The sequence below is a fragment of the Panicum virgatum genome, chromosome 3K (genome assembly GCF_016808335.1).
Source record: "Panicum virgatum strain AP13 chromosome 3K, P.virgatum_v5, whole genome shotgun sequence".
Taxonomy (NCBI): domain Eukaryota; kingdom Viridiplantae; phylum Streptophyta; class Magnoliopsida; order Poales; family Poaceae; genus Panicum; species Panicum virgatum.
The window spans coordinates 31,111,937-31,135,933 of NC_053138.1; the positions used below are offsets into that span (position 1 = coordinate 31,111,937).

Here is a 23,997-nt window from a genome sequence, read left to right on the forward strand (position 1 = left end):
TGAGCTCCGATGGGGTCCCTCCCGAGCTCGTTGTTCTAGGTTTTCGCGAGCTCCCTGCTTGCACCGGTCAGACCGGTCGGCGAAACCGGTTAGACCGGTCCGCCCAGGGTTTTCGCTGTGTTGATCGTTTTGAAGATCGTTGCGCGTTCTAGCGCATTCGAGTGTGTTGGCGCGATTCTGTGTCAATATACTTTTTGGCGACTCTGCTGGGGACAGATTAATCTGGTTTTAAAATCGATCTAATCTACTCCTAGAAGAAGATGGGCTCTTCAGAGATCGACAAGGAAAACATCATCACGGCTACAATAGAGGAGCTCACCGAAGATGAGCGCAAGGCCTAGCTTCTTGTGGAGGAGCACGTCAAGGCACAATTCTTGAGGGGCTTCAAGAAGGATCGTGGTGGCCTCGTCAAGAGGGTGGAGGAGTTCGTAATGCCATCTCTCAAGCTTAGCAAGGATAAGATTGAAGAGATCCCCAATGTAAGCCTCTCTCCCTCTGATATGATTGATAGAATGTCATCCATAATGGATCAAAAGATTGTTGCTGCACAAGCTGCTGCGGGTGAAATTTTGAATAAATTGAGTAGTGATGTTGATGCGCTTAAAGGTAAACAACCCATGTCAGATCCTAACTCATTAGATCCGAGTTCGGCTACCCCTGAGTTCACATCTGAACCACTCTATGGTATGCCACCGAACTCGTTCTCAGGGCAAACCCCGCCACCGTCGACCGTGCACACAACACCAGCCGGACCGGTCCTACAGACCGGTCAGACCGGTTATCAGACCGGTCCGACCGGTCAGACCGGTTGTCAAACCGGTCAGACCGGTTATTCAGTACCGTCGCCGATGCCTCTTGAGACAATTCCAGGTTTGGCTGCCCCTAGCCGAACTAATGAATTGTCACTGTATACAACACCTCGCACTACTACTGTAGCAGGAGGGCCACGAGGATCTGGACCTAACCAAGGACCAATCCCGACTTCTTCACAGACGATGGCGCATGGAAATTCTAATGCACATCATTTTTCTGAGTTTTATACCAGCCAGCACTATCAGGCTGATCTCCTTAAGTTCAAAGAGGATCTGGCAAATGCGATTAAAAGTAAGCTTGGGGTGGATATGGGTACTACACATTTATATCAAAAACCTTATCCCGCTGAGTTTGATTTTACTCCTTTTTCCTGCTGGTTGGCGTATTCCTGAGTTTACTAAATTTAATGGTGATGATTCTCGTACAACTTGGGAACATGTTAGTTAATATGTCTTGCAATTAGGAGAAGCCGGTTTCAATGATGCTTTGCGTGTGCGTTTATTTTCTTTATCTTTGACTGGAACGGCTTTCTCTTGGTTTTCCTCGCTTGCTCCTAATTCTATTCGCAATTGGGCTCAATTGGAGCATAAGTTTCATGATCACTTCTTTAGCGGGGAGACCGAAGCGAAATTGTTGGACTTAACATCGATTAAGTAAGGACGTGATGAATCTTCTTCAGATTATTTTAAAAGATTTAAAGAAATTAAAAATTGGTGTTTTAGTTTGACGATTTCTGAAAAAGATTTGGCGGATTTGGCATTTAATGGTTTACGTTTTTATTTGAAAGAGAAACTCGAGGGCTTCGAATATCATACCGTGAATTTCTTGCAAGTCAAAGTCATGTGTTTAGAGTTTAAACTTAAAAATGCCAAAGATACCTTTAAGCCTCATCGGTCCAACACGCATATTCTTGATCATGATTCAGATAGTTCGGATGATGATAGCAAGGAGGTATACGCTGCTGAAGTTGCTTGGCCATCAAAGGCTAAACCCGGTTCAGTTCCGTCTCTCAAGCCGATTCAAAAGAATCGGCAAGAGGAGCTGAAATTTACTTTTGATGTTTCTAAATGTGATCGGATTTTTGATGAATTACTTAAAAACGGTAACATTCAATTGTCACATGCTATTCCATCTCTCGATGAGCTCAAACGACATGCATATTGTAAGTGGCATAACTCTACATCTCATGCTACTAATGATTGTAATATTTTCCGTCGACAGGTACAATCAGCCATTAATGAAGGACGATTGGTACTTTCTGAGATGCAAATTGACAAAGCTCCTTTCCTTGTTCATACGCTGGAATTGAACAATCCAAAGGTGCTCATTCGGCCGGAACAAGCCGAAGGAGCTAAGGGGAAGCATGTTGTCATCGGTGATCCAAGATCGATGAATACGAGTGACAAGATCCTTGCCCGGGAAGTTATCAAAGAGAAGACTGATGATGGCAAGGATATTCTGAAGATCATTGTCAGAAATCCCAGACTCGGGGGGCAAGCAAGCTCTCCACCAGAAAATTGGTCTGCTGATCAGGCACGACCGGTCAGACCGGTCCGACCGGTCAGACCGGTTCCTCCAGCCGGTCAGACCGCTCTAGTGACCATCCCCGGACTTTCAAGCCAAAACGTCCGGAAGTGGGTACTTGGAAGACCAACGAGATGAAGGCACAGGGAAGAACTGCTAATCAGAAGCCCACCTTCAACCAGTTGTTGAACAATTACACAAAGTCCGTTCAAAACGATCGGCCGCTAAAAAAGAGACCACGATCACCACCGCACCAAGATCGTCTAGTGTCTCCAAGGAGGGAATCCAGCAGGCGCAGAGGTGATGTTGTCACATTGTATCCTCCCCAGAAGATGTATGCTACCATGCCATGGGTGCCACCGGCGTCAAGTGCAACAAATCCAGCATGGGAGCATGAAGGGATGTGGACGTAGTATTTCCCGATGCTTTATCCTCCACATTATCAAGGGGAAAGCTCCAGGGTGTCCGTGCACGACCGATTGGGACCACGCCAATCTGGTCTAGTGCAGCAGGTTGCACCGGTCAGACCGGTCACCTCTGACTGGCCAGACTGGTCTCACCAGAGGCCGGGTCAGGTTCCTGCTCCAAGATTCGAGTATCGCATCAAAGAAAAGAAAGAGGAGCAGAAGCCTGTTGCTGATCCAGAGAAGTCTAAAACTGATGTTATTCAAATCGGTGAAATCAAAGTGCCCATAAAAGACACGGGCAAAAAACCGATGGATATTGAAGAATCGGTTAGTGTTCCTTCACGAAAGCCGCTCATAGCTAATGATCTTGAGGCCGGTAGCAGCAAGAGCGCAGCGGACAAGTACCATCAGCCTAGGTGGTGCCCTTCAGGTTTAACTCATACACAGAAGAGGAAATTGCAGCGCCTTCGCAACAAAGAAAAGAAGGAGCAGGTGAAAGAGAAGATGAGGGATGAGGACTTCAACAGATACATGCCCATGTTCCCTCAGAGCCAAGTTTGGAAGGTCAGCCAGACCGGTCGGACCGCCGCAGCCGACCGGTCAGACAGACCGGTCAGACCGCTTTGACCAACCGGTCAGACCGATAGGGCCTATTGCAGAGCCAGCAGCCCAATCGGCACCGCCCGTTTCGATTACTTCTGTAGATGAAGCCCCAGTAGTTCCTCAGACAGCATAAGACGAGGAATTGATGGATTATGAAACGTCTCCGGAGCGCACCAACTTGGAGATTAATATGGTGCACTTGTCTTCGGATTACTTCGTGGTTCCGGAAGAGAATTTGGCTCATCTTCAGTTTGGGTCCCGTGAAGCTGTGTTCTAGAAGCCAAGCGAGAAGGACAACCATCTGAAGGCTCTTTACTTGAGGGGACACATCAACGGGAAGCCGGTGACTCGCATGTTAGTGGATGGTGGGGCCATTGTAAATCTTATGCCCTACTCGCTGTACAAGAAGCTCGGTGGCCAAGATGAGGACTTGATCAAGACAAACATGACGGTCAGTGGTGTTGGAGGGAGCGAGCCCCTTAGCGCCAAGGGAGTTGCTTCCATGGAGCTCACCATTGGGAGCAAGATGCTTGCTACGGCTTTCTTCGTCTCGGAGGTGCAAGGTAAATATAATTTGATTCTTGGGAGGGATTGGATTCCTGCAAATCAGTGCGTTCCTTCTACCTTGCATCCGTTTCTTGTTCAGTGGATCGGCGATGAAGTTGAGATTGTCCATGGGGACACTTCATCATTTGTTGCTTTATCCAATTCGGATTCTATTAGTGCACACGACAACGTCAAGTGTTTATCGGGTGTGGATCTGTCCGATTATGATTTGATTAGTTGCACTAAGGATGGTTTTGTTTCTGCTGTACTAAAGACGATGGATAATCGGCTAAATCATTTAATGTAAATCAGATGAGTACAACAGAAGCTCCAGAAGCGGCCGGTCAGACCGCTTGTGCCGACCGGTCAGACCGGTCCAGTTCCGTTCGGCACACATGATCGACCGGTCAGACCGGTCTAATGCAGAGTGGCTGCAGCAGAGGCTAGATCAATATCGGGTGCGTACGAACGATATGTGTGAAGTCATTGAAGATTCTGATGATCTAGATAAGCTGGGCCAAGGGTTTACATCGTCCGATCCTTTAGAAAAGGTAGACATTGGTGATGGAACTATTCCTAGGCCGACTTTTGTAAACAAAAATTTATCGGCTGAATATAAAGCTGATTTAGTTAATTTGTTGAAAGAATATGTTGATTGCTTTGCTTGGGAGTATCATGAAATGCCTGGTTTGAGTCGTGATCTTGTTGAGCATCGCTTACCGATTAAAGCCGGTTTTAGACCTTATAAACAACCGGTTAGGTATTTCAATCCCATTATTTATGACCGAATTAAAACTGAAATTAATTGTTTACTTGATGCTGGATTTATTCAGTCTTGTCGTTATGCTGATTGGATCTCTAATATTGTGCTCGTTGAGAAAAAGGATTCAGGGAAAATTAGAGTGTGCATTGATTTTAGAGATCTTAATAAAGCTACTCCCAAGGATGAATATCCTATGCCTATAGTCGATATGTTGATCAATGAAACTTCCGGACATCATGTCATTAGTTTTCTTGATGGTAACGCCGGTTACAATCAAATATTCATGGCCGAAGAAGATATATCTAAAACGGCCTTTAGATGTCCAGGATTTGTCGGCTTGTTTGAGTGGGTTGTTATGACTTTTGGTTTGAAAAATACGGGTGCTACTTATCAAAGAGCTATGAATTTAATCTTCCATGATTTGCTTGGTGTCATCTTGGAGGTGTACATTGATGATATTGTCTTTAAATCGGCCGGTTTGGATGATCATTTAGCCGATTTGAGACTTGCTCTTGAGAGGATGTGCCGGTATGGTTTGAAGATGAATCCACTCAAATGTGCTTTTGGTGTATCGGCTATAAAGTTTCTTGGCTTCATTATTCATGAGAAGAGAATAGAGGTTGATCCTAAAAGAATTGAAGCCATGAGGAAGGTTGAAGCCTCTACATGCAAGAAGGATTTACAGAAGTTCTTGGGCAAGGTAAATTTCTTGAGAAGGTTTATACCTAACTTATCCGGAAAGATCGATGCTTTTACTCCTATTCTTCGGTTAAAAGATGAAACCTAATTTACTTGGGGGGCAAAACAGCAAGAAGCGTTTGAGAAAATCAAGATTTATTTGTCTTCGCCACCCGTACTCAAAGCACCTAGAAGAGGAGTACCTTTCAGACTTTATGTGGCTGCTGAAGACAAGGTTATTGGGGCTGTTTTGACTCAAGAAACCGAAGGGAACGAGTATATCATTACATATTTAAGCCGACGATTTATTGATGCAGAGACGAGGTATACATTTATTGAGAAGTTGTGTTTGTCTCTTTATTATGCTTGTACCAAATTAAGGCATTATCTACTATCTAGTACTTGCATAGTAGTATGTCAAACCGATGTGATCAAACATATGTTACAAAAAACGATTTTGAGTGGTAGAATCGGTAAGTAGGCTTATGCTTTGGTTGAATACGATTTGGCTTGTGAACCTTTAAAATCTATAAGAGGCCATATTGTAGCGGATTTTATTATTGAGCATCGGATTAATGACAAGCATGATCTAGAAGTCGGCTATATTACTTGCACACCATGGAAGTTGTACTTTGATGGATCGGTTTGTGATGATGGTCAAGGGATTGGTGCTGTTCTTATTTCTCCGAATGGTGCTGTTTTTGAATTTTCAAACCGATTGGAAGAAGAGTGCACAAATAACCAAGTTGAATATGAGGCTCTTCTATTTGGCTTGGAATTCTTGCAATCCATGGGCGTGAAGCATGTTGAAGCCTTTGGAGATTCTCTTCTGGTGGTGCAGCAAGTATCTAAGGTATGCCAGTGCTATAACGGTTCTCTAAATGCATATCTTGATAAATGCCTCGATATTATTTCTTCTTTCGATGAATTTATTATCAAACATATTCCGAGGGAAGAGAATGGAAAGGCAAATACTCTGGCTCAGCAAGCATCTGGCTATAATGTTACGAAAAAATATTTCAACATTCGCAAGCCGATGCAAACGAAAGCCGATTGTCTGGTTCTGGATGCACCGGTCCGACCGGTCAGCGAGACCGGTCTGACCGCCCAGAACGGTCTGATTGGTCCAGAGACCGGTCTGATCGGTGATGCAGCTGCTGGTTTTGATTCGGCCAAAAAAGATGATTCAATTGTCTCGGCCGAAGCCCAGGATTGGAGGGTTCCTCTTATATCGTATTTGAGATATCCTGGTCGTGGTGCAGAGAGAAATATTCGAAGTGCCGAAGATTTGCTTCTCAAGTGTTTGGACTCGGATCAGGCCCGGGTTGCTATGAGTGAGGTTCATGAAGGTATTTGTGGTACTCATCAATCGGCTCCCAAGATGAAGTGGTTACTTAGAAGAGCCGGTTTCTATTGGCCCACCATGCTATCCGATTATTTCAAGTACTATAAGGATGTGAAGAATGTCAGCGGTTTGGTGATTTGCAATTGGTGCCTGCTGCGTTAATGCATTCTATTATTAAATCATGGCCGTTCCGAGGTTGGGGGTTGGATTTCATTGGACAAATTAATCCTCTATCTTCAAAGAGGTATCGCTTCATGTTGGTTGCTACGGATTATTTCACTAAATGGACCGAAGCGGTTCCTTTGAAGAATATGACACATAAGGAGGTAATTGAGTTTATTACTGAGCATATTATTCATAGATTCGACATTTCACAAACTTTGACAATGGATCAAGGTTCTTCATTTATATCAAAAGAGGTGCGTGCCTTTGCCGAATCTTATAAGATTAAGTTGCTCAATTCATCTCCATACTATGCTCAGGCCAATGGGCAGGTCGAGTCTAGTAATAAGATTTTGATCAAACTTGTTAAGAAGAAGATAGAAGAAAATCCTAAGAGGTGGCATGAAGTGTTATCCGAAGCATTGTGGGCTCATCGTATATCTAGACATGGTGCTATTAAGGTTACTCCTTTTGAGCTTGTGTCTGGTCAAGAGGCCGTTTTACTCGTTGAGGTAAATCTGGACGCATATAGATTGGCAAAGCAAAATGACCTCTCCGCTGTTGATTACCATGATTTGATGATGGATAATATTGATGAGGTGACCGACAAGCGTTTGAAGGATTTGCAGGAGATTGAGAAAGACAAGCTTCGGGTGGCCAGAGCTTACAACAAAAAGGTAAAACTTAAATCTTTTCAGGTTGGGGATCTGGTTTGGAAGATAATTTTGCCTTTTGGGATGAAAAGCAACAAGTTTGGCAAATGGTCGCCAAGTTAGGAGGGTCCATACAAGATTATTAAAGTTATCTCCGGTAATTCGTATGTGGTGGAGACGGTGCAAGGTGAGCGTCTACCAAAGGCTATCAATGGGAGGTACTTGAAGAAGTTCTATCCTAGCGTATGGCAAAGTGCATGAGGACGAAGATGGCCGATATTGGATATTACCCTTAGTTTTATTTTTTAGACTTATATGCTCTGTGTAAAATATGTACATCAGGATAGTTCTTACTTTTTGGCTTGTGAAACTCACCAAAAAACAGGGGGGGGGCATATGTTGACAGCCAATTCTGGCAGTTCAGAGGCCGACCGGTCTGACCGGTCGGGCCGACCGGTCAGACCGGTCTGTCCAGTTGTAATCCGAGTAGGCTTCGTTTTATTTTAGAAATTCTTGTATAAACCGACTTGGAGAGGGGTATGACTTCCCCGGCCTATAAATATAAAAACTAAGGCCGATTGAGATATTCCCAATCGAATCAATACAAAAATCGCATTATTTTTTATCTCTCAAACCCTAGCCTTTTCCAACCCTAGATTGCTTTCTTCCTTCGTCTCGACGGCGTTTGAAGACGTTCTGAGTGGCCTGCCGACCTCAGAGCAACCCTACGTTCACGAGCTCCGACGGGGTCCCTCCCGAGCTCGCTGTTCTAGGTTTTCGCGAGCTCCCTGCTTGCACCGGTCAGACCGGTCGGCGAAACCGGTTAGACCGGTCCGCCCAGGGTTTTCGCTGTGTTGATCGTTTTGATGATCGTTGCGTGTTCTATCGCATTCGAGTGTGTTGGCGCGATTCTGTGTCAGATTCAACCTCATGCACAAATTAGCTCGTGGCCATCGCAAATAGAAATTGGTTGGACAGAGTGCCATGAATCCATACAGCGTATAGCACAGTTAGAGAGCGTCACAGAATCTTTGGCGGTTTTCTGCCCAACTCGTATCCGCCATTAATATGTTTTCGTGTGCTTGCTCCGTACCTCTGTTTCTGGTCTCATCTTGTCCCTGCAATGCGGTGCTCACGTTCCAGGGATTAGGAAAGCAATCAGGCCATTGTCTTGCTTGATTTGCTCGGTGCTGCAGGACTCACGGCCAGATTTGAGCCAACGGAGAAAAGTGCCCCTCGAGATGCCCCAATCCACACCAAGCATCATGCCCGGCTTGCTCTTCGGAACTTGCTCGGACTTTCACGCCACATAATCGGGGACAGAAATGAACTCGTGCGTGGAACGGGATGGGAAGCGACGGACGAAAACTGACCGGACAAAACGCACGAAGAATTTCTTGCGTGCTTTAAAATTAGGTATAAATATAGATGTAGATATAGATAGATATAAATAAAAGAGAAAATATCAAGTCTGATCCTGCAGTAAACGGAAAAAAAAATCTCAAACCGCCCAACTCAACCCAACAACTCCGGTGTCTCCAGGCTCTCTGGAGTCCAGTCAGCCCCATTCCTTGCCAGTGGCTTTGTTTAGTTTTCCTAACCCACATTCCTTGCCAGTGGTTTTGTTTAGTTTTCCTAACGTACAGAAGCTAAGAAAAAAATCTCACATACATGGAGTGCTTAATGAAGTCTATTTATAAAATATTTTTAGGGATGAGTATAATTTTTTGCGACGAATCTAATGATGGTAATTAATTGATAATTGACTACAGTGATGCTACAATAACTATTCTCTAATCGTACGGTTAATGATTTTATTAGATTATTTAGGGAGTTCTACCGTTGATTTGGAGACATATCCTGTGCAATTAAGCTTATGGTGCAATCACCGTGCAATCTAACTAAAAAAAGTCTCAAAAAATTCTGAAAAAAATCTTGAATGTGCATCTCAACCTACTTCATCTATATATACAATTTCAGGGTCAAATTCGTCCTCCTCTGGAAGTTAAAAAAAGACAAATTTTCTGACAAAAGTAATAGTTCAAATGCAACCTAAATTTGTCTTTTTTTAACTTCCAGAGGAGGACGAATTTAACCCTGAAATTGTATATATAGATGAAGTAGGTTGAGATGCACATTCAAGATTTTTTTCAGAATTTTTTGAGACTTTTTTTAGTTGGATTGTACGGTGATTGCATCATAAACTTGATTGCACAGGATATGTCTCCCGTTGATTTTGTAAACTAGATTTATTTAATATTATAATTAGCGGTCAAATATAGTTTAGAGTACTCCCGGCGCACAGGGAACCAAACAGGACCAGTCCGCGCCCGTCGCCGCCGACGCGCCGGCCAACTCATGACTCAGTGAGCGCCACAGTCCACATGAGCGAGGGTGCCACCTCGCCGGCGCTGGAGCCGGGGCCACCGCCTCTACCGGACAACGACGACCTCCACCGGGAGATCTTCCTCCGGCTCCCGCCGCTCCCCTCCTCCCTCCCGCGCGCCTCCCTCGTCTGCAAGCGCTGGCGCCGCCTCCTCTCCGACCCGGCCTTCCTCCGCCGCTTCCGCGCCCACCACCGGGCGCCTCCCCTCCTCGGCTTCTTCGCCGACGAGGACGGCGACATCGAGTTCGTGCCCACGCTGCGCCGGCCCGACCGCATCCCGCGGGAGCGCTTCTCCCTGCCGCGCCGCGACGGCGGCGACTTCCTGAGCTTCCTCGGATGCCGCCACGGCCTCGCCCTCCTCATCGACCGCGCGCGCCTCGAGGCCGTCGTGTGGAACCCCGTCACCGGCAGCCGGCGCCGCGTGCCTTTCCCGCCGGGGTTCGACCAAGGACGCAACGTCTACAGAGGCGCCGTCTTGAGCTCCTCCGGCGACGGCCACGTGCACGGTGATTGCCGCTTGATCCCCTTCAAATTGGTACTGGTGCATCATGCTGATCTCCGTGGCGCAATTGTGTCCGCCTGCCTGTATGAATCGGAGTCTGGTACATGGGGCAATGTCAGCTCAATGGCTATTCCACATTTCTCTCGTTTGCATCAGCCCGGTGTCCTAGTTGGGAATCAAGTTTACTGGATGCTGCTGGGGACTAGCGATATCCTTGAGTTTGATTTGAGTGCCCAGAGACTATCTGTAATTCAGAAGCCACAGGACGCCCATGTTAAAAGCAAATCAGGCCTTCAGGCCTTGAGGACAGAAGATAACAAGCTTGGCCTTGCAACTATTTCAGAACTGGGCATCCAATTGTGGGGGAGGGAGACCAATTTAGATGGTGTTGGTAGATGGGTGCCATTGAAAACTGTTGAACTAGACAAGCTCCGTTCAATAAGTCCGTCAATGAGGATACAGCCATCAACGATTTTGGGGTTTGATGAGGATAACAATGCTTTTTTTATTTGCACGAATATTGGCCTCTACATGATCCAGCTTGAGTCATTGCAGTTCACAAGACTTTTTGATGGTGATATGTTTACCGCCTACTATCCCTACACAAGTTTCTACACTGCAGGTAATAGCTTGTCTTTAAGTCGTGAGTAGCGATGTGAGTCATGAAACCAAAAGGTAGTAGTGGGTTAGCTAGCTAGTTCATTTTATCCCACTTCCTTTGCTTTGAAAACAGATTGTAGTTTGGGTCGATCTATGGACCCAAAGAAAACCAAACTTGCATCCCTAGCTGCAAAAGTTATGAAATCCAACTATGTTTGCTATATGGTAGTTGAATTATTATTCATATGCTTAAGAGTTGACTAGCAGTTTAATATATGCATTGTAGTTTTATTATCTGTTTCTCAAGTTGGTGAACTCATGACAAAGTAATTTTTTCATATGACTACTACTCTTGAACTACATGAACCTAGTAAACAAATTCATATTATTGCCGGACTATTGAAGTATGCAAAAGACATTCGTTGGTGCTTCTTGAACTCCTCAGCTTCCAAAAAGTTAAGAAATTTGCAATACTTTGACTTTTGTAAGTTAAAAACTTGACCTGCGAGGGGCAAGCCACCCCTCGAGCATTAATGTAAGAAGAAGACCTCTCACGCAGGCCGAGAAAACCCCCGAACTCCTGCCCCACTCTTACACAGGGGCGCCGTAACCCATACCGTAACCCATGTGAGAGCGGGCCGGGGTGAGCCGGGACTTATTTCCATATGCTTTGGCGTGAAGGCAGGCGAGAGGATTTTTTTAACCTCAGCTTGAAATTCGCTCCCACCAGGAGTCGAATCTAGAACCTGAGGAGTGCAACTGAGGCCACCTAACCAATCCGGCTAGGCACCCGTTCACTTGACTTTTGTAAGTTAAACCATCCAGACACTAAATAAGTAGCACAATTGACATACTTGGAAGCTTAAAGTTTAATTCTACTTTCATTCATTATATTTTTTGCAAGATAATGTTTATATCTATTGGATATTGATCTTGCTATTAATTAAAAGTATGAGCCAATGGCTTCATTGTTAGCTTGCAGACTAATACTTCTGCAGGTGTTGTGTTCACTTCTTCTCGGTTAGAACTAAATAATTTTTTGATCTACAGGGCTAAATTTTAGTTGTAGTAAAAGTAACAAGTTACATCTAAATGAATGTGCTCATTTTTTTACTGAACTTTCTCAACTTTAACTTATTTTGATAAGGTTCATTTGGGATATAGAACAAAGTTTACTGTGGATAGATTAGTTTTTCTCTGATTGTCTAAGGAATTTAAACATATCACTCATTACTAGGCAGCTGAGTATTCTTGCTCAGAACTATTTCCTGTGTACATGGCATTAGGTTTGGTTTTTTTTTCTTGCCCATTTACGACCTTATAATAAAAGCTAAGAATTTTCTTAGTTTACATGGTTAATTACAGTAAGGTCAACCTGAATCTTATTATCACACATTTTCTTTATTTATCAATCAGGATTTATTTATTTTCATTGGTTTATTGGAATTATTTTGCTCATAGGCTTGGACATTGGTGGTGAAGATGATAGAGCTGAAATCCTGAACAATGCATTGGTTTATTTATTTTATTTATTTATCAACCAGGCTTTATTTATTTTTATTGGTTTATTGGAATTATTTTGCTCATAGGCTTGGGCATTGGTGGTGGAGATGATAGAGCTGAAATCCTGAACAATGCATGAGACGATTATCCAATATATTTGAGGTGTTTGATTAACAGGTGATGCAAATTAATTTATCTTCTGCTATGTGTATATTGTTTTCTTATCAGCTTATTGGTTGAATATATGTTCAAAAGTTTTAGGAAGCCATCACCTATTTTGTTATTTAGATCAACTAGAACATTTGGCGCGCGTTGCGCGCCCTACCATATAAACAGACGAAAAGAAGTAAATATTAGACAATGAAAGCACTGAACAACAGATGAATGGCACAGTGAAAGCCTAACAATATGAATGGATTTGTATTTTAACAAAGATAGGAGCTTATACATGAAAAGGCATTATGTAACTGATACCATAAATCACTTACTAATACAAGGTCGATAATTTTACTATAAGCAGCATAAGTTCATGCACAAGCAATTACAGGTTATCTTAACTATGCCTTCGACTCATTTCAGGAAAAAACTATGCCTTGAACAATACATAAACCACAACAGTAACGCCACAGTATGGTGTAGCTGAATAATCCATAAAAAAATATTGAGTCGGCATGAATCTCAGCTCCAATTCTCCATTCTTGTGACTAAGCATCCTTCCTTCCATTATAAAAGGAAACCATCAGAAGCATGACTATTTAGTACCGGAATAAGGACTACTAAACAATTTTTTATTCAGACTTAGGTTCTGACAATAACCTATCTGATGCTGATAAGAAAAAGAGCTTGTGCATGGGAGGCCAACCTCTTCCTTGCTCTTCTGTGGCTTGGTCGTAGAGGAAAAAAATAACTTATGGAAAACATTTATAATAATAAGACTATAAGAGCATATCTGCCTGCTTCTGTCAAGAGAATGGATATGGGAAGTGTTAATACATCTATTTGTCGACCAGCTTAGTTTAGGGCCACTTCTCTAATTTCATTCTGATAATATTGTACTGTCTAAACTTCAGCATTCTGAATAACGAAGTTGCAGGTAACTACATAAGTCTACTGCTCATATCCATAGTCTACAATGCAAGTGAAAGTAAGAATTTTGTATACACCTGAGCAATGATAATTAGGCCTCCTATAAGCTAACCTTGGTGGCTTGATGCAGGTACTGATAAATTAGAAAACCTACATAGGTCCAAAAGTCAATGTGTAGTCACAAACCCAGCAGTAAAATGCATGAGGATCACATTATGGGCAGTCTGCACACTCTCCTATTACGTTTTTGAAATCTGAAAAATGATAGGCAATTAATAATGATGAAATAAGTCCTGTTGCAGGTTGTATTCAAGCCAAACAGAGACTATTTTTGCAAGCAGCATTCAAGGCAAATGGAGAGAATATCTTGGGATCTCAACCATACCAAGCCTCTTAAACCTGATGGATAGCCTTCTCGGCTTCTTTCCACAATCAAAAGTAAACAACAGGATTAACAATTTATGAAGTAAAAAATGTTTAGCACACTCCAAAAAAAAAAACTAACCATAGCGTAGCAGTAGGAAGCCCAATCAGTAAAAGGTCTGCATTAATGTGGTAGCATGGGGGGAAAACAGACTGAACTAAAAAAGCAATGTCTACTGCTCTACCTTATGTCCTTATCACATAAATGTACAATACTTGCACCAAAAAATAAAAGGTCATGTATTAGACGGAGAAAGACATACCTTAAATCACCTGCAAGTTCATTAGCATGCAAGATGTTTGAAAGCTTTGACTGCCCATATACTCCTCCAAATCTACCTGCAGACCACGAGGTTTGGATATCAATAGTCAATAAATTCCTTTCTTGCAAACTAATGCTTCGGCTCATTAAGATTATCTATGCCTAGTTTGGGTGTTGAACTTATTATCAAGCATACTAAATTCAAGCTCATCAGGAAAGTATACCCCCTTTTAGTGGAAGAGAATTACCAAGCACAGACCAAAAGGCAGCAACAATATTACCTTGGGAAATTACATAGCTTTATTGGATTAAAAAAAAGGAAGCGCATGCAAGCAGTAGATGGCCTGCTGGGTAAAGAAATTACACTAAGGCTAATATACACAATTGATGGACTATGGATAAAAGCCCCCACCCCTCCCACTATAACACCTGGGTTTTATGGTCGGGTTGGCTAGGTGGAGCGCGCTAACATGGTACCAGAGCCGAGGTCCCGGGTTCGAACCCACCTGGCCACGCATTTCCGCTGCGCGATTTCCCCTGCGCCTCTCGTGTGCTGAGATCTGCTGCGGGCTACGCCGGGCACTAGAACCTACTGCGGGCTACGCCCGGCTCGCACACCGTAGGGGGAATGATGGACTATGGATAAAAGCCCCTACCCCTCCCACTATAATACCTGGGTTTTATGGTCGGGTTGGCTAGGTGGGGCGCGCTAACAACATTGAATAAAAATTCAGATGACATTACGACAAAAGAAACATTTCACACCAATAAAAGAAAAATAACCGGCGCACAAGAAGGCTGGCAGCCATTTCCTTTAAACATGTGACTAACCCATTTCGACAACAAATAAGTTTTCAGTGGCCTATCCAAAATTAAGAAACTTTTTATATGATAGAACTTCAGAGGAAAAAGAGAAGGCTGAGCAAGCAAGCAGTGGAGAGCTGTTTTCCCAGATCACGTCGTCATGATAACTTGCTGCTGATTTCTGAACGCAAACATGACATAGCCTCACAGGATGGTGATAGAAATAATGAATATTGGATCCGGTTGTTTATATTGGTAATGAATCAGAGGGGTGGAAGTCTCACTCACCAATTCTGTACCTCTCGCTCTGAGGATTTGCTGAATTATCCGGAGATTTTGGGGCACCGGGTGTTCTCCTCCACAAAACGCAAGGGGTGTTCTCCTGCACAAAACATTTTCTACTACAGTTAAAACCTTGTTTTATTTCTATAGATGATTGATGATTCAGTAAGAAAAAAAGGGCAAATTGCACATACCTCTGGTCTTACGTCTAGAACTGGTGCAGAGTGTTTTAATTCTATAGATGATTGATGATTCAGTAAGAAAAAAAAGGGCAATTGCACATACCTCTGGTCTTACCTCTAGAACTGGTGCAGAGTGTTTTAATTCTATAGATGATTGATGATTCAGTAAGGAAAAAAAGGGCAATTGCACATACCTCTGGTCTTACCTCTAGAACTGGTGCAGAGTCTAATACATCCTCCTATTATCTCAGTATAGACACTGTCGCGGGGTTTCTAGGGTACCCACAGCCGGGTGGCGGAACGCACCCGCCTATTCCCGGAGAGGGAGTGCTCGGGAAGGTACAAGGCGGTTAGGCTGATCTAGCTCTGAGATAGGCACACAAGAACACACGATCTAGAGTGGTTCGGGCCGCCGGAGCGTAATACCCTACGTCCACTGGGAGAAGTTTTGATCTCTGTTGTGTATGAAGCTATCCTCTGCTGGGTCTTGGCTTTCACCCAGCCTGAGTTTTTCTTCTAGCGGGCGCCCCTCTTTTATAGACCAAGGGGTGCGGATACATAGAACGTTGGGGCCCCGACAAGTGGGCCCAACGTGACTGCGCAGCATACTGCGCAGAGTATTTAAATGGTTACAGTGGTTACGAATCTTTCCTCCGATACGCTTCCATGCCCTGCTAGCCCTCTGACGAAAGGGGGGTCTTCTCTTGTCATGTCAGCAAGGTGCCCGTTGGGGGAACGTAGCTTGCGGCATGGCCTGTGGAGGCTATTATGTAGGCGTCATAATGGGTGAAACTGAGCCGTCGTATCCATCTGTTATGGCAGACTGGCAGGCGCGGCGTGGGCGGCGCCAGCAGCTCCACTATCTTGGTAATACGCGATCAATAGTGCCCCCTGGTCAAAGAATCGCCTCGGCTTCTGCTACATTAATGCGGACGTCCTCCTGTCGCAATGAATGTAGTGGTAGGTGAGCCTTAATATGGAGACCAATCGGCCTTATATATGTGTTTGGGCCTGCTGACACGTGGTGGCCCCGGACCACCCCGAGGCGGGGTGACGATTCCTTCCCTTGGAGAGGGGTCTGGTTACTGTACAGGGGGTTCGGACCTCTTCGGGAGGTCCGGAGCTTCCGGCCGTTCGGGCTGACCGCCAGCTTTTCCCGGAACACGTGGCGCTCCCGGACCTTTCCCAATCAGGGGACGGGTCCGGGACCGCTGTTGGGTGAGCAGGGCTCCGGGCCGCAGGGGTCCGGCTGCTGGACGTAGTTAAGGATAACTACCAGGTTCTTGCCTTGACGCAGCAAGAGGGGGTACCCCAGTCCTGGGGTACCGACAGACACAACAATAGTTCAGGTTAGCAAAACAACCCAAATAGAAAATCTCCCTGGTAAATGTATGGAGAACCTTGGAACATTTTGTACTAACAGTAGCTTATTTTAATTCTATGCACAATTGATGAGTAAGAGAAAAAGGACAGGTTCACAAACCTACTGGTGCAATGTACGAAGCTAAAGGAAGGAGGAATGGGAGCACTACCTTAATTCACGCAAGGATATGGCTAAGCTGATTGGCACGAGCAGTTCTTCCTTCTTCAGCATAGCAGCGTGTCCATCCTTCCTATCCAGATCAGCGAGGAGGCGTGGAGGTTAGAACCATCAAATCTGGAGGGGAGGGGCTGGCAGGCCGCTGCCCCGCCGCTGCACCAGCGCTAGCGGAGGAGGGGGGTGAGGGAGAGAAGGGGCACCTGCACCGGAAGACAAGGTGGGGGTGCCACGCCGGCCCTGCAGCCGCGGCCCCCGCTGCCCGCCCAGCCGCGGCTCTCGCCGGATCCGGAGGGGAGGAACCGCCGCTCCACGAGGCAACCCGGCCGGCACCGCCGGTGCTGCGAGCCGCGCCCTCGCTGGACCCCGGAGGGGAGGAGCCGCCGCTCCACGAGGCAGCCAGGCCGGCGCTGCCGGTGCTGCGAGCCTCGCCCTTGCCGGACCCCGGAGGGGAGGAGCGCCACAGTGAGGGGGGCGGGGAGGGGCGCCGCCCGCGGTGAGAGCGGGGCTGTCCTGCTCGCCCAAGCACCGGCACCGGCATCGGCCGGCCAGCGCTGCCGGATCTGGATCCCCCCTTCCTCCAAGCCACACCCCACCGCCAGATCCGGAGCTTCCAGGAGCGGGCGGCGGTGGTGAACAGGAGGAGCGGCAGCGGGGAGGGACGACGGAGGCAGGCGGAGAGGGAGAAGGGGAGGAGAGGCGGCGGCGTGGACGCAGAGAGCAGAGAGGGAGAGAGAGAGAGGGCGGAGGTGGGGAGCAGGAGAGGGGAGTCGGGAGGAGAGCGAGGAGGTTCAGCCGTTCGGGGCTGCGGGAGGGCGTTTTCGCAAAGGTGCATTGCGGGGATGTTTGTAAAATTAAAATTTTTAAGGAGGACCTATATGAACAATATTAGAACATGATTTTTGATCATTTTGAATGTGTTGCATTGAGTTGCGATTTATAAAAACTGGAGGGTATTTTTGCAAAATAACCAGAACGCGCGCGGGTCGACACGCGTCCAGATTCGACCGTCGAATGCGGGGAGAAGAGTGCGGAGCAGTAGATTTTAACTATTCTGATATCTTTCAGTTGTAAACAGGCACTAATTTGATGTGTTTAGTAGTCAAATAATTTTTGGTCATTGCTTGGCCATCAATTTACGGAAATATTCTGTGGTGCTTTCTTTTACTGTTCTTCCAGCATGAGCATCCTAATAGGAAATAAGTAGCTCAATTGGCATTGCAACTTGCTGTTTTCTTTTATTCATTGATTATTATCTTCTGCAGGATAATATGATCTCTATTGCTTTTACTACTAAATCATGAATCTGTGACAGCAGATTGCATATTATCATATGGAATAATAGTAACATCATTAAAACTTTTGTGGATGATTATGCTGAAAGTGATGTTTGCACCTTTACTGGATTATAGCTAAATGGTGCTTGTTATATTTCAGTTTCACAAGGCCACTGCTTATTTATTTCTATGCAGTCAGGCAAATATTTTTTCACTCTCTTTTTGAGATTATTCGAATTGATTTGATGATTTCATTGTGAACAATTGAAACAAACTTCTCTAGAGTTCTTGTAGATTGTAGATAACTTTATTTTGTGTGATGGCCCATTAGTTTAAACATGTCCTTAATTACTAGGCTAGTGGTTATATGACCATTTCTATAATTTTCTCGTTATTGCCAATAGTTTTTGTTTTCTTTATCTGTTTCTAATCTTTTGGTAAAGTTAGCAATTTTCTGAATTTGCAAGAATATATGACAGTAGCTTGACCTGAATATATCTTATGGTTGCAGGTTTCCTTGGTGTTCATCGGTTTGTTGGACTTGTTTTTCTTCTAATCTTGGAATTGGTGGTGGAAATGATAGAGCTGAAATGTTGATCAACACATGAGATGATTGCCCCATTTTGAAGTGTCATGCTGGTTGAACAATGGATGCGGGGGGAGGCTCATGAGGGGCAAACGGTCTGTTCGGACCTGGCCAAAGACTGGAAAATAATGACGACTACCTGAATTTTCTGTCACCAATTCCGGTATCAACTGTAGAAGACCAAATTTAAAGGGACTAAAAAAGTTTCAGTTGTTACCAAATCCCACCACACACTCTTGGGCCAAGAATATCTCTGGGACTTCAATGTTCCTTTTTACTAGTGCGTGTTAATCATGATCGTAAAGTCATTAGTCCTCATAACAAAATTATGGATCTATATGCTTTCAAGCTGCAGAATCATGAACGTATTGTTCTGGATATCTACATCTTACAATGCTGCTGGTTTGGTTGACCACCGATCCCGCAGAGGAAGCTGCAGCCATGCTGAGGCTGACGATGTGCCGAATCTGGCACCCAACTCTCCGCGCCATTGCTGCTGGTGACATGGGCGATTTTCTCAGGCTCCAGTGGAGTTCTGACCCGTTCTTCAGGTTCCCAATGGCGACTGCGCTGGTCGAGCCACGCGTGAATGTCAGAGAACACCAGCTCCACATTTTCGTCAGGCTCACCGGCGGTGAGACCATGCCACATCCCCGGGTAGAGCTTGAAGGTCTTGTCGGTGCTAGCTGAGCGCTCATAGAGGGCACGGCTGACCTCCGGGTCGGTCACTGTGTCTGCCTCGCCGTGGAGAACAAAGAATGGCATCCTCACCTGGAGGAAACATACCTCTTATTGATTGAAAATCTGGTGCATCTCTGGATTGAGAAAAGCTAAACACAAATTATGGATAAACAAATCTTGCTAGCAGCTTGAGGTTATAAGAATACCTCTGACAAATTGTCTTCTACATCCTTGCTGGTTCTGACCAGCTCCAACGCAGTCTTCAGCCGGGGCTTGTCTTGGTAGATGAGCTTGCTCTTCCTGATCTGCTCGAGGTTGCAGAAGAACATAATTCACATTCTTGAAGGGGAAAAAAAACTTAATTAAATGAGAATGTTTGGATTTTCTATATGTTTTGAGTTTGAACGAGTATAGTTTCCACAAACTGTAGGTGAGAGAAATTCATATTTTCTTCAAATGACAAAAGATCATGTGAACACCATGGGGATTGAGCCCAAGAGTTCAGTGACCTTTTCGCGCTTGATGGGATCCTTGAATGTGGAGTCAATGATATCTTTGGTCGGGACGATCTTCCATTTGGGGATGATCTCCTCCAGCTTGGTCAGGAGGGTGACCACAACAGGGTGCGGTTTCACCTTCTCTGATATCTGCAATCACGCAAACAATCCACACATCAGCAACCAAGCAGCAAGTTCAGATCCATGGGGATTGAGCCTAGTGCTGTAAGCCCGTAACACAGACCTTGCACATTGGTGCGACAAGAACTGCTCCGTCCCAGAATGTTGGATCCTTCCTATGCAGCAGCAGAGTGACGGCTCCACCCATGGACTCGCCGTACAGGAACCGGCTTTTGGTTCTGTAATCCTCCATGTCTGCATAAGGATTTAGTAAATTCCACGATCATATGAATGTGGTCACCCGCAAAAGAATACTTTGATGTCCTTAAGAGTTTGAGGACACATCAAAATGTGAGATACCAAACTAAGTTGCTAATCTGAGTCAAGCAGAAATGTAGAGATCATATGTAGCATTATAAGGTATTTGCAGCGATTGAAGTAAAATGTTAAAGTTGTTTTACCACAGATGGATTTGAAGAACTGGTCACAGTCAGCCACAAGGTTGTCGAACTTCTGGATGTAGCATCTGGTACCCATGGACTTGCCGTGGCCCTCATAATCCATCCCGAACACACCATACCCTGCTGTGGCCATCTTGATCCCACATTCTGCCAGGCAACAATGTTCCCCACCATTAGATAGAAAGTATCATGGCAGCAGACAATTTTCAAGAAACCAGACAGCAACGTTCATGAACATTGATGCTCAATAGTCGATACATCATTTCAGAAATAAACTTTTGAGTAAATAGTCAGAACACATCAGTTCAAGTGATCTTATTCTGATCAACAGTACATGCAATTGCAAGTTGCAACTAGCAGCATGGAAAATGACAGGTTCCTGCGACACAAGGATTTGAGCGCCTGATACTCTTATGTATGTAGTTAAAAAAAAAGTCTTGTGTGTAGTCAAGGCTAGATTTTTTTTAGTTCTGAAAAATGTCTCAAAGACCGTCGCATATTCTTGTAAATTTAGAAAACTGCATATCCTTAACTTTGTTTTGAGCATGAAACTGACTTGCATTGAAAACTAAGTGATATGATATATAGGTCCCAAATCAAAATTAAGAAGTCAAGCCTTATCTAACCCAGTTCCAGGATGGATCGCCCTAATATCCATTACTGTAAAGTGTAAACTACATATCTGCCAATATTAAACCTTTCTGCTAGCTTTTGATTTGCATGTAATAGGAACAAAACACCTGAAAGCCAAATTAGGACCAAAGTTTCTAAACATCTGTCGATTGTGGCAAACAATAGCAACTCCTCCAAATCAAGAAAAACTGGAGCATATCTTTCACTTCAGTTCCTGCTTATGGAATCTCTGATCTAAATGAAACCAAGAACGACGAAACCTTTTCAAGTCAAGCAACAGTACTATTTCTCATTATTAACCACCAAATATTATCCTAAGCAACGGTTATTAGGTGCAAACCAACCTCTCCGTGCAAACTATGAAAGCTTCAATCTGGGCCATCGGATCAACATCCATTATCAGTTTTTTAGATAATGGATGATAGAGTATCAGGTAACTGTCAACTTCGCTGTTGCGTAGCTTTGAGATCTTTGACTACTGGGAAAAAATATTAGAGGTAAATACCTAAAAGGTATGGCACTGCCATCATCAGCCTTCACTGTCAAAACCCAAAAGTATCTTCCAATTGTGGTTCATGTTTACTATCTTTGCCAAAGAGTTCGTCTAAGCTTAAGCTAGAAGGTTTGAACCTTGAACAGGTGACGTGACATTATGCTATCGTATCTACAAAAGAGCAAATATGAGGAACATGAAATTAGAATTCCTTACTACAATTGGGGAAAACTTCTCTAAATTAGAACCAACAAAACAAAGTATTAAGATCAAATTTAGGGAAATATTATAGCAAACTAAGTAACCTTAACAGCTCCTCTCAACCAGGTATTGCCTTCTCAAGGTATCTCCAAACATATGGGTGATGGGTAGTGCAGATGCTTCCAGAAATACATATGGGTACATATATTCAATTCAATAGATCAGGAACAGCTGCTTTAGTAGATGTAGATCCGCAGCAAAATACATTGAATAGCTATTCATCAGAGCGTACATCTACTCATCTACATACTCTACAAGACAACCTCTTCTACTTTGAGAATTCACCTAAGCGCACAAATGTGGTTTTATTCTTTCTGTGCTAATTAACAATTCGTTCTTTTTTTTGTGCTAGTTAACATGTCCTCAGGTCTCATTATCTTTTATGCTAACCACTCCTCCCTTGTTCTCTATTTCTTGTGAATTGTGATGTTCTGTATTTTACTATTGTTGACCATACTGTCCACGAATACAAATGTGGGGATCGGATAGTGTTTGTCAAAAATCAAAATGGAACTACTGCGCGAAGCCTAAAATTAAATTTCCGATAGATAGGCACGAATAATGTGAAGTTTTGGTTGATGTAAGATAAAAAAACAAGTTAGTGAATTGAAACTGAAATTTACATGTTTTCAAATAATTTCCAGGCCGAAAGTTAAAGGAAAGAACAGAGACGGATAGCGCGAACATGAAAGCTAGGGAGTACCTCTCATAAACTCGCCGCAATCCGCGCCGTAACCTGAAGTAAATCAACACACACAAGATCGAAGAAGAAATGGTCAGTATCTTAAAATGAAAAAAAATTCAGAGCTTAGAACTGTTGAATCTGTGCCGGTGGTTACAAAGTAAGTGCTCCTACCATGGCAGAGGAAGACGAGCGCCTTGGGCGGGGATGACGCCGGCAGCCACCGGCAGGTGAAGAGCTGCACGCCCCTCGGGTTGCTCACGTGCTCCTGCATGATCGACCGCCATACCGGTTGCAAAGATCGTCCAAATAAATAGGCTGAACCAAGCAGAAAAAAGAAGAAGAAGCAAACATTTCTCTTGGAGGAGCTCAAACTGCTCACCTCATGGTACTCTATGTCCATCTTCTTTCTAGACAGTGCTCTACTATCACAGGCACGAAGGGGCAAGCGGTTTCTCGAATCAGGAGGAGAAATCCGTGGAGGGAGCAATGTTATATTACGGAGAACACATGAATGAATGCGCAGCGCAGCTGCAAGCAGCCGGATCGGAGGAGGAAGACGGGAGGCGTGTGGGAGGTCAGGAGGCGCAGCACGTCCGTGCAGTTTTGCCGATCTGGTGTATCTTTTTCAATTCGACCTCGGGGGTGGTGCTGGACGCCTGGACAGCAGTGTAGTTTACTTATGTTTCGATACAGAAAATCAGATCATCAAGAGTATCTTTGCTTATTCTGGTACCAGCAGCTATACTGCTATATATACATCCGGTTCACAACAATACTTGTTTTCAGAGTTGGGCTAAGGAGCATATAAAATGATATCATGCCCTTAATTAATATTCCAACTAACCGGCGTTACGGCGGAGAAGATATGCCCTTAATTAATATTAATATTCCAACTAAAATGATAAGATTTGGGATTCCAACTTCGTACAATGAACGATTGCATTGTTTATTTGTTAATTAATATAATTAGAAAGATGGTTGACTTGAAAACGTTATTTTTTTTGAAACAGACATGCGGCAGAGCTGCCCAATAATAAAAAGATACTGCTTTTAAATTATCTATCCTCTAAAACACGAAGTTTTTTTTCCCTACGGCCACCCAGCACATCTGACCCCGTGAGGAGCGCCATCCTTGTGCACCCATAAAATCGTCCACAGAAAACTGCATCTATGAAAATCGATGCTCCAGATCTCGTGTTTGGGAATCAGCTTGGAAGGCTTCAACGCCAGCATCAACGCGAC

General features: G+C 44.3%; 3 protein-coding genes across 16 annotated transcripts in view; 1 reads left to right on the plus strand and 2 right to left on the minus strand.

The window, feature by feature from the left end:
• LOC120698953 (caffeoylshikimate esterase-like) overlaps positions 1-23,438 on the minus strand; it is a 54,678-nt gene extending 31,240 nt beyond the window's left edge. The window contains exons 1-9 of one of the 3 annotated variants that reach the window (XM_039982762.1): positions 23,135-23,438; positions 22,927-23,020; positions 22,774-22,806; positions 21,822-21,980; positions 20,684-20,830; positions 20,347-20,477; positions 20,115-20,252; positions 19,812-19,910; positions 19,175-19,695 (exon numbers count right to left, since the gene is read on the minus strand). In XM_039982762.1, the coding sequence (XP_039838696.1) occupies positions 19,306-19,695; positions 19,812-19,910; positions 20,115-20,252; positions 20,347-20,477; positions 20,684-20,830; positions 21,822-21,846 (930 nt within the window). In that variant the 5' untranslated portion in view covers positions 21,847-21,980; positions 22,774-22,806; positions 22,927-23,020; positions 23,135-23,438 and the 3' untranslated portion in view covers positions 19,175-19,305. Of the gene's footprint in view, positions 1-19,174; positions 19,696-19,811; positions 19,911-20,114; positions 20,253-20,346; positions 20,478-20,683; positions 20,831-21,821; positions 21,981-22,773; positions 22,807-22,926; positions 23,021-23,134 lie in introns of those variants that run through there. The other 2 variants (XM_039982761.1, XM_039982760.1) reach the window with 2 other exon arrangements.
• On the plus strand, positions 9,804-19,304 carry LOC120698951 (putative F-box protein At3g16210). 4 transcript variants are annotated; one of them, XR_005685128.1, is made up of 4 exons: positions 9,837-11,004; positions 11,542-11,789; positions 12,572-12,662; positions 18,850-19,302. XR_005685128.1 is itself a non-coding variant. In XM_039982758.1 (3 exons), exons 1-2 carry the CDS (start codon positions 9,879-9,881, stop codon positions 12,622-12,624), a joined length of 1,179 nt encoding a protein of 392 aa, XP_039838692.1. In that variant the 5' UTR covers positions 9,808-9,878; the 3' UTR covers positions 12,625-12,662; positions 18,850-19,304. The 4 variants fall into 4 exon arrangements, 1 of the variants encoding a protein (XP_039838692.1); XR_005685129.1 differs by lacking the exon at positions 18,850-19,302 and having other exon boundaries at positions 9,804-11,004; positions 12,444-12,587; XR_005685130.1 differs by lacking the exon at positions 11,542-11,789 and having other exon boundaries at positions 9,805-11,004; positions 12,444-12,662; positions 18,850-19,304.
• Positions 12,881-17,911, minus strand: LOC120698954 (zinc finger protein 318-like). Of its 9 annotated transcripts, none has more exons than XM_039982766.1 (5): positions 17,265-17,911; positions 17,057-17,137; positions 15,349-15,442; positions 14,258-14,333; positions 12,928-13,198 (listed from the first exon to the last, which is right to left on the minus strand). In XM_039982766.1, the coding sequence occupies exons 1-4, from the start codon at positions 17,894-17,896 to the stop codon at positions 14,259-14,261; spliced, it is 882 nt and encodes a 293-aa protein (XP_039838700.1). In that variant the 5' UTR covers positions 17,897-17,911; the 3' UTR covers positions 12,928-13,198; position 14,258. The 9 variants fall into 9 exon arrangements, 4 of the variants coding, with proteins under 4 accessions (XP_039838700.1, XP_039838699.1, XP_039838697.1 ...); XM_039982765.1 differs by having other exon boundaries at positions 12,928-13,202; XM_039982763.1 differs by having other exon boundaries at positions 12,928-13,444.
• Positions 23,439-23,997: the final 559 nt, after the last annotated feature.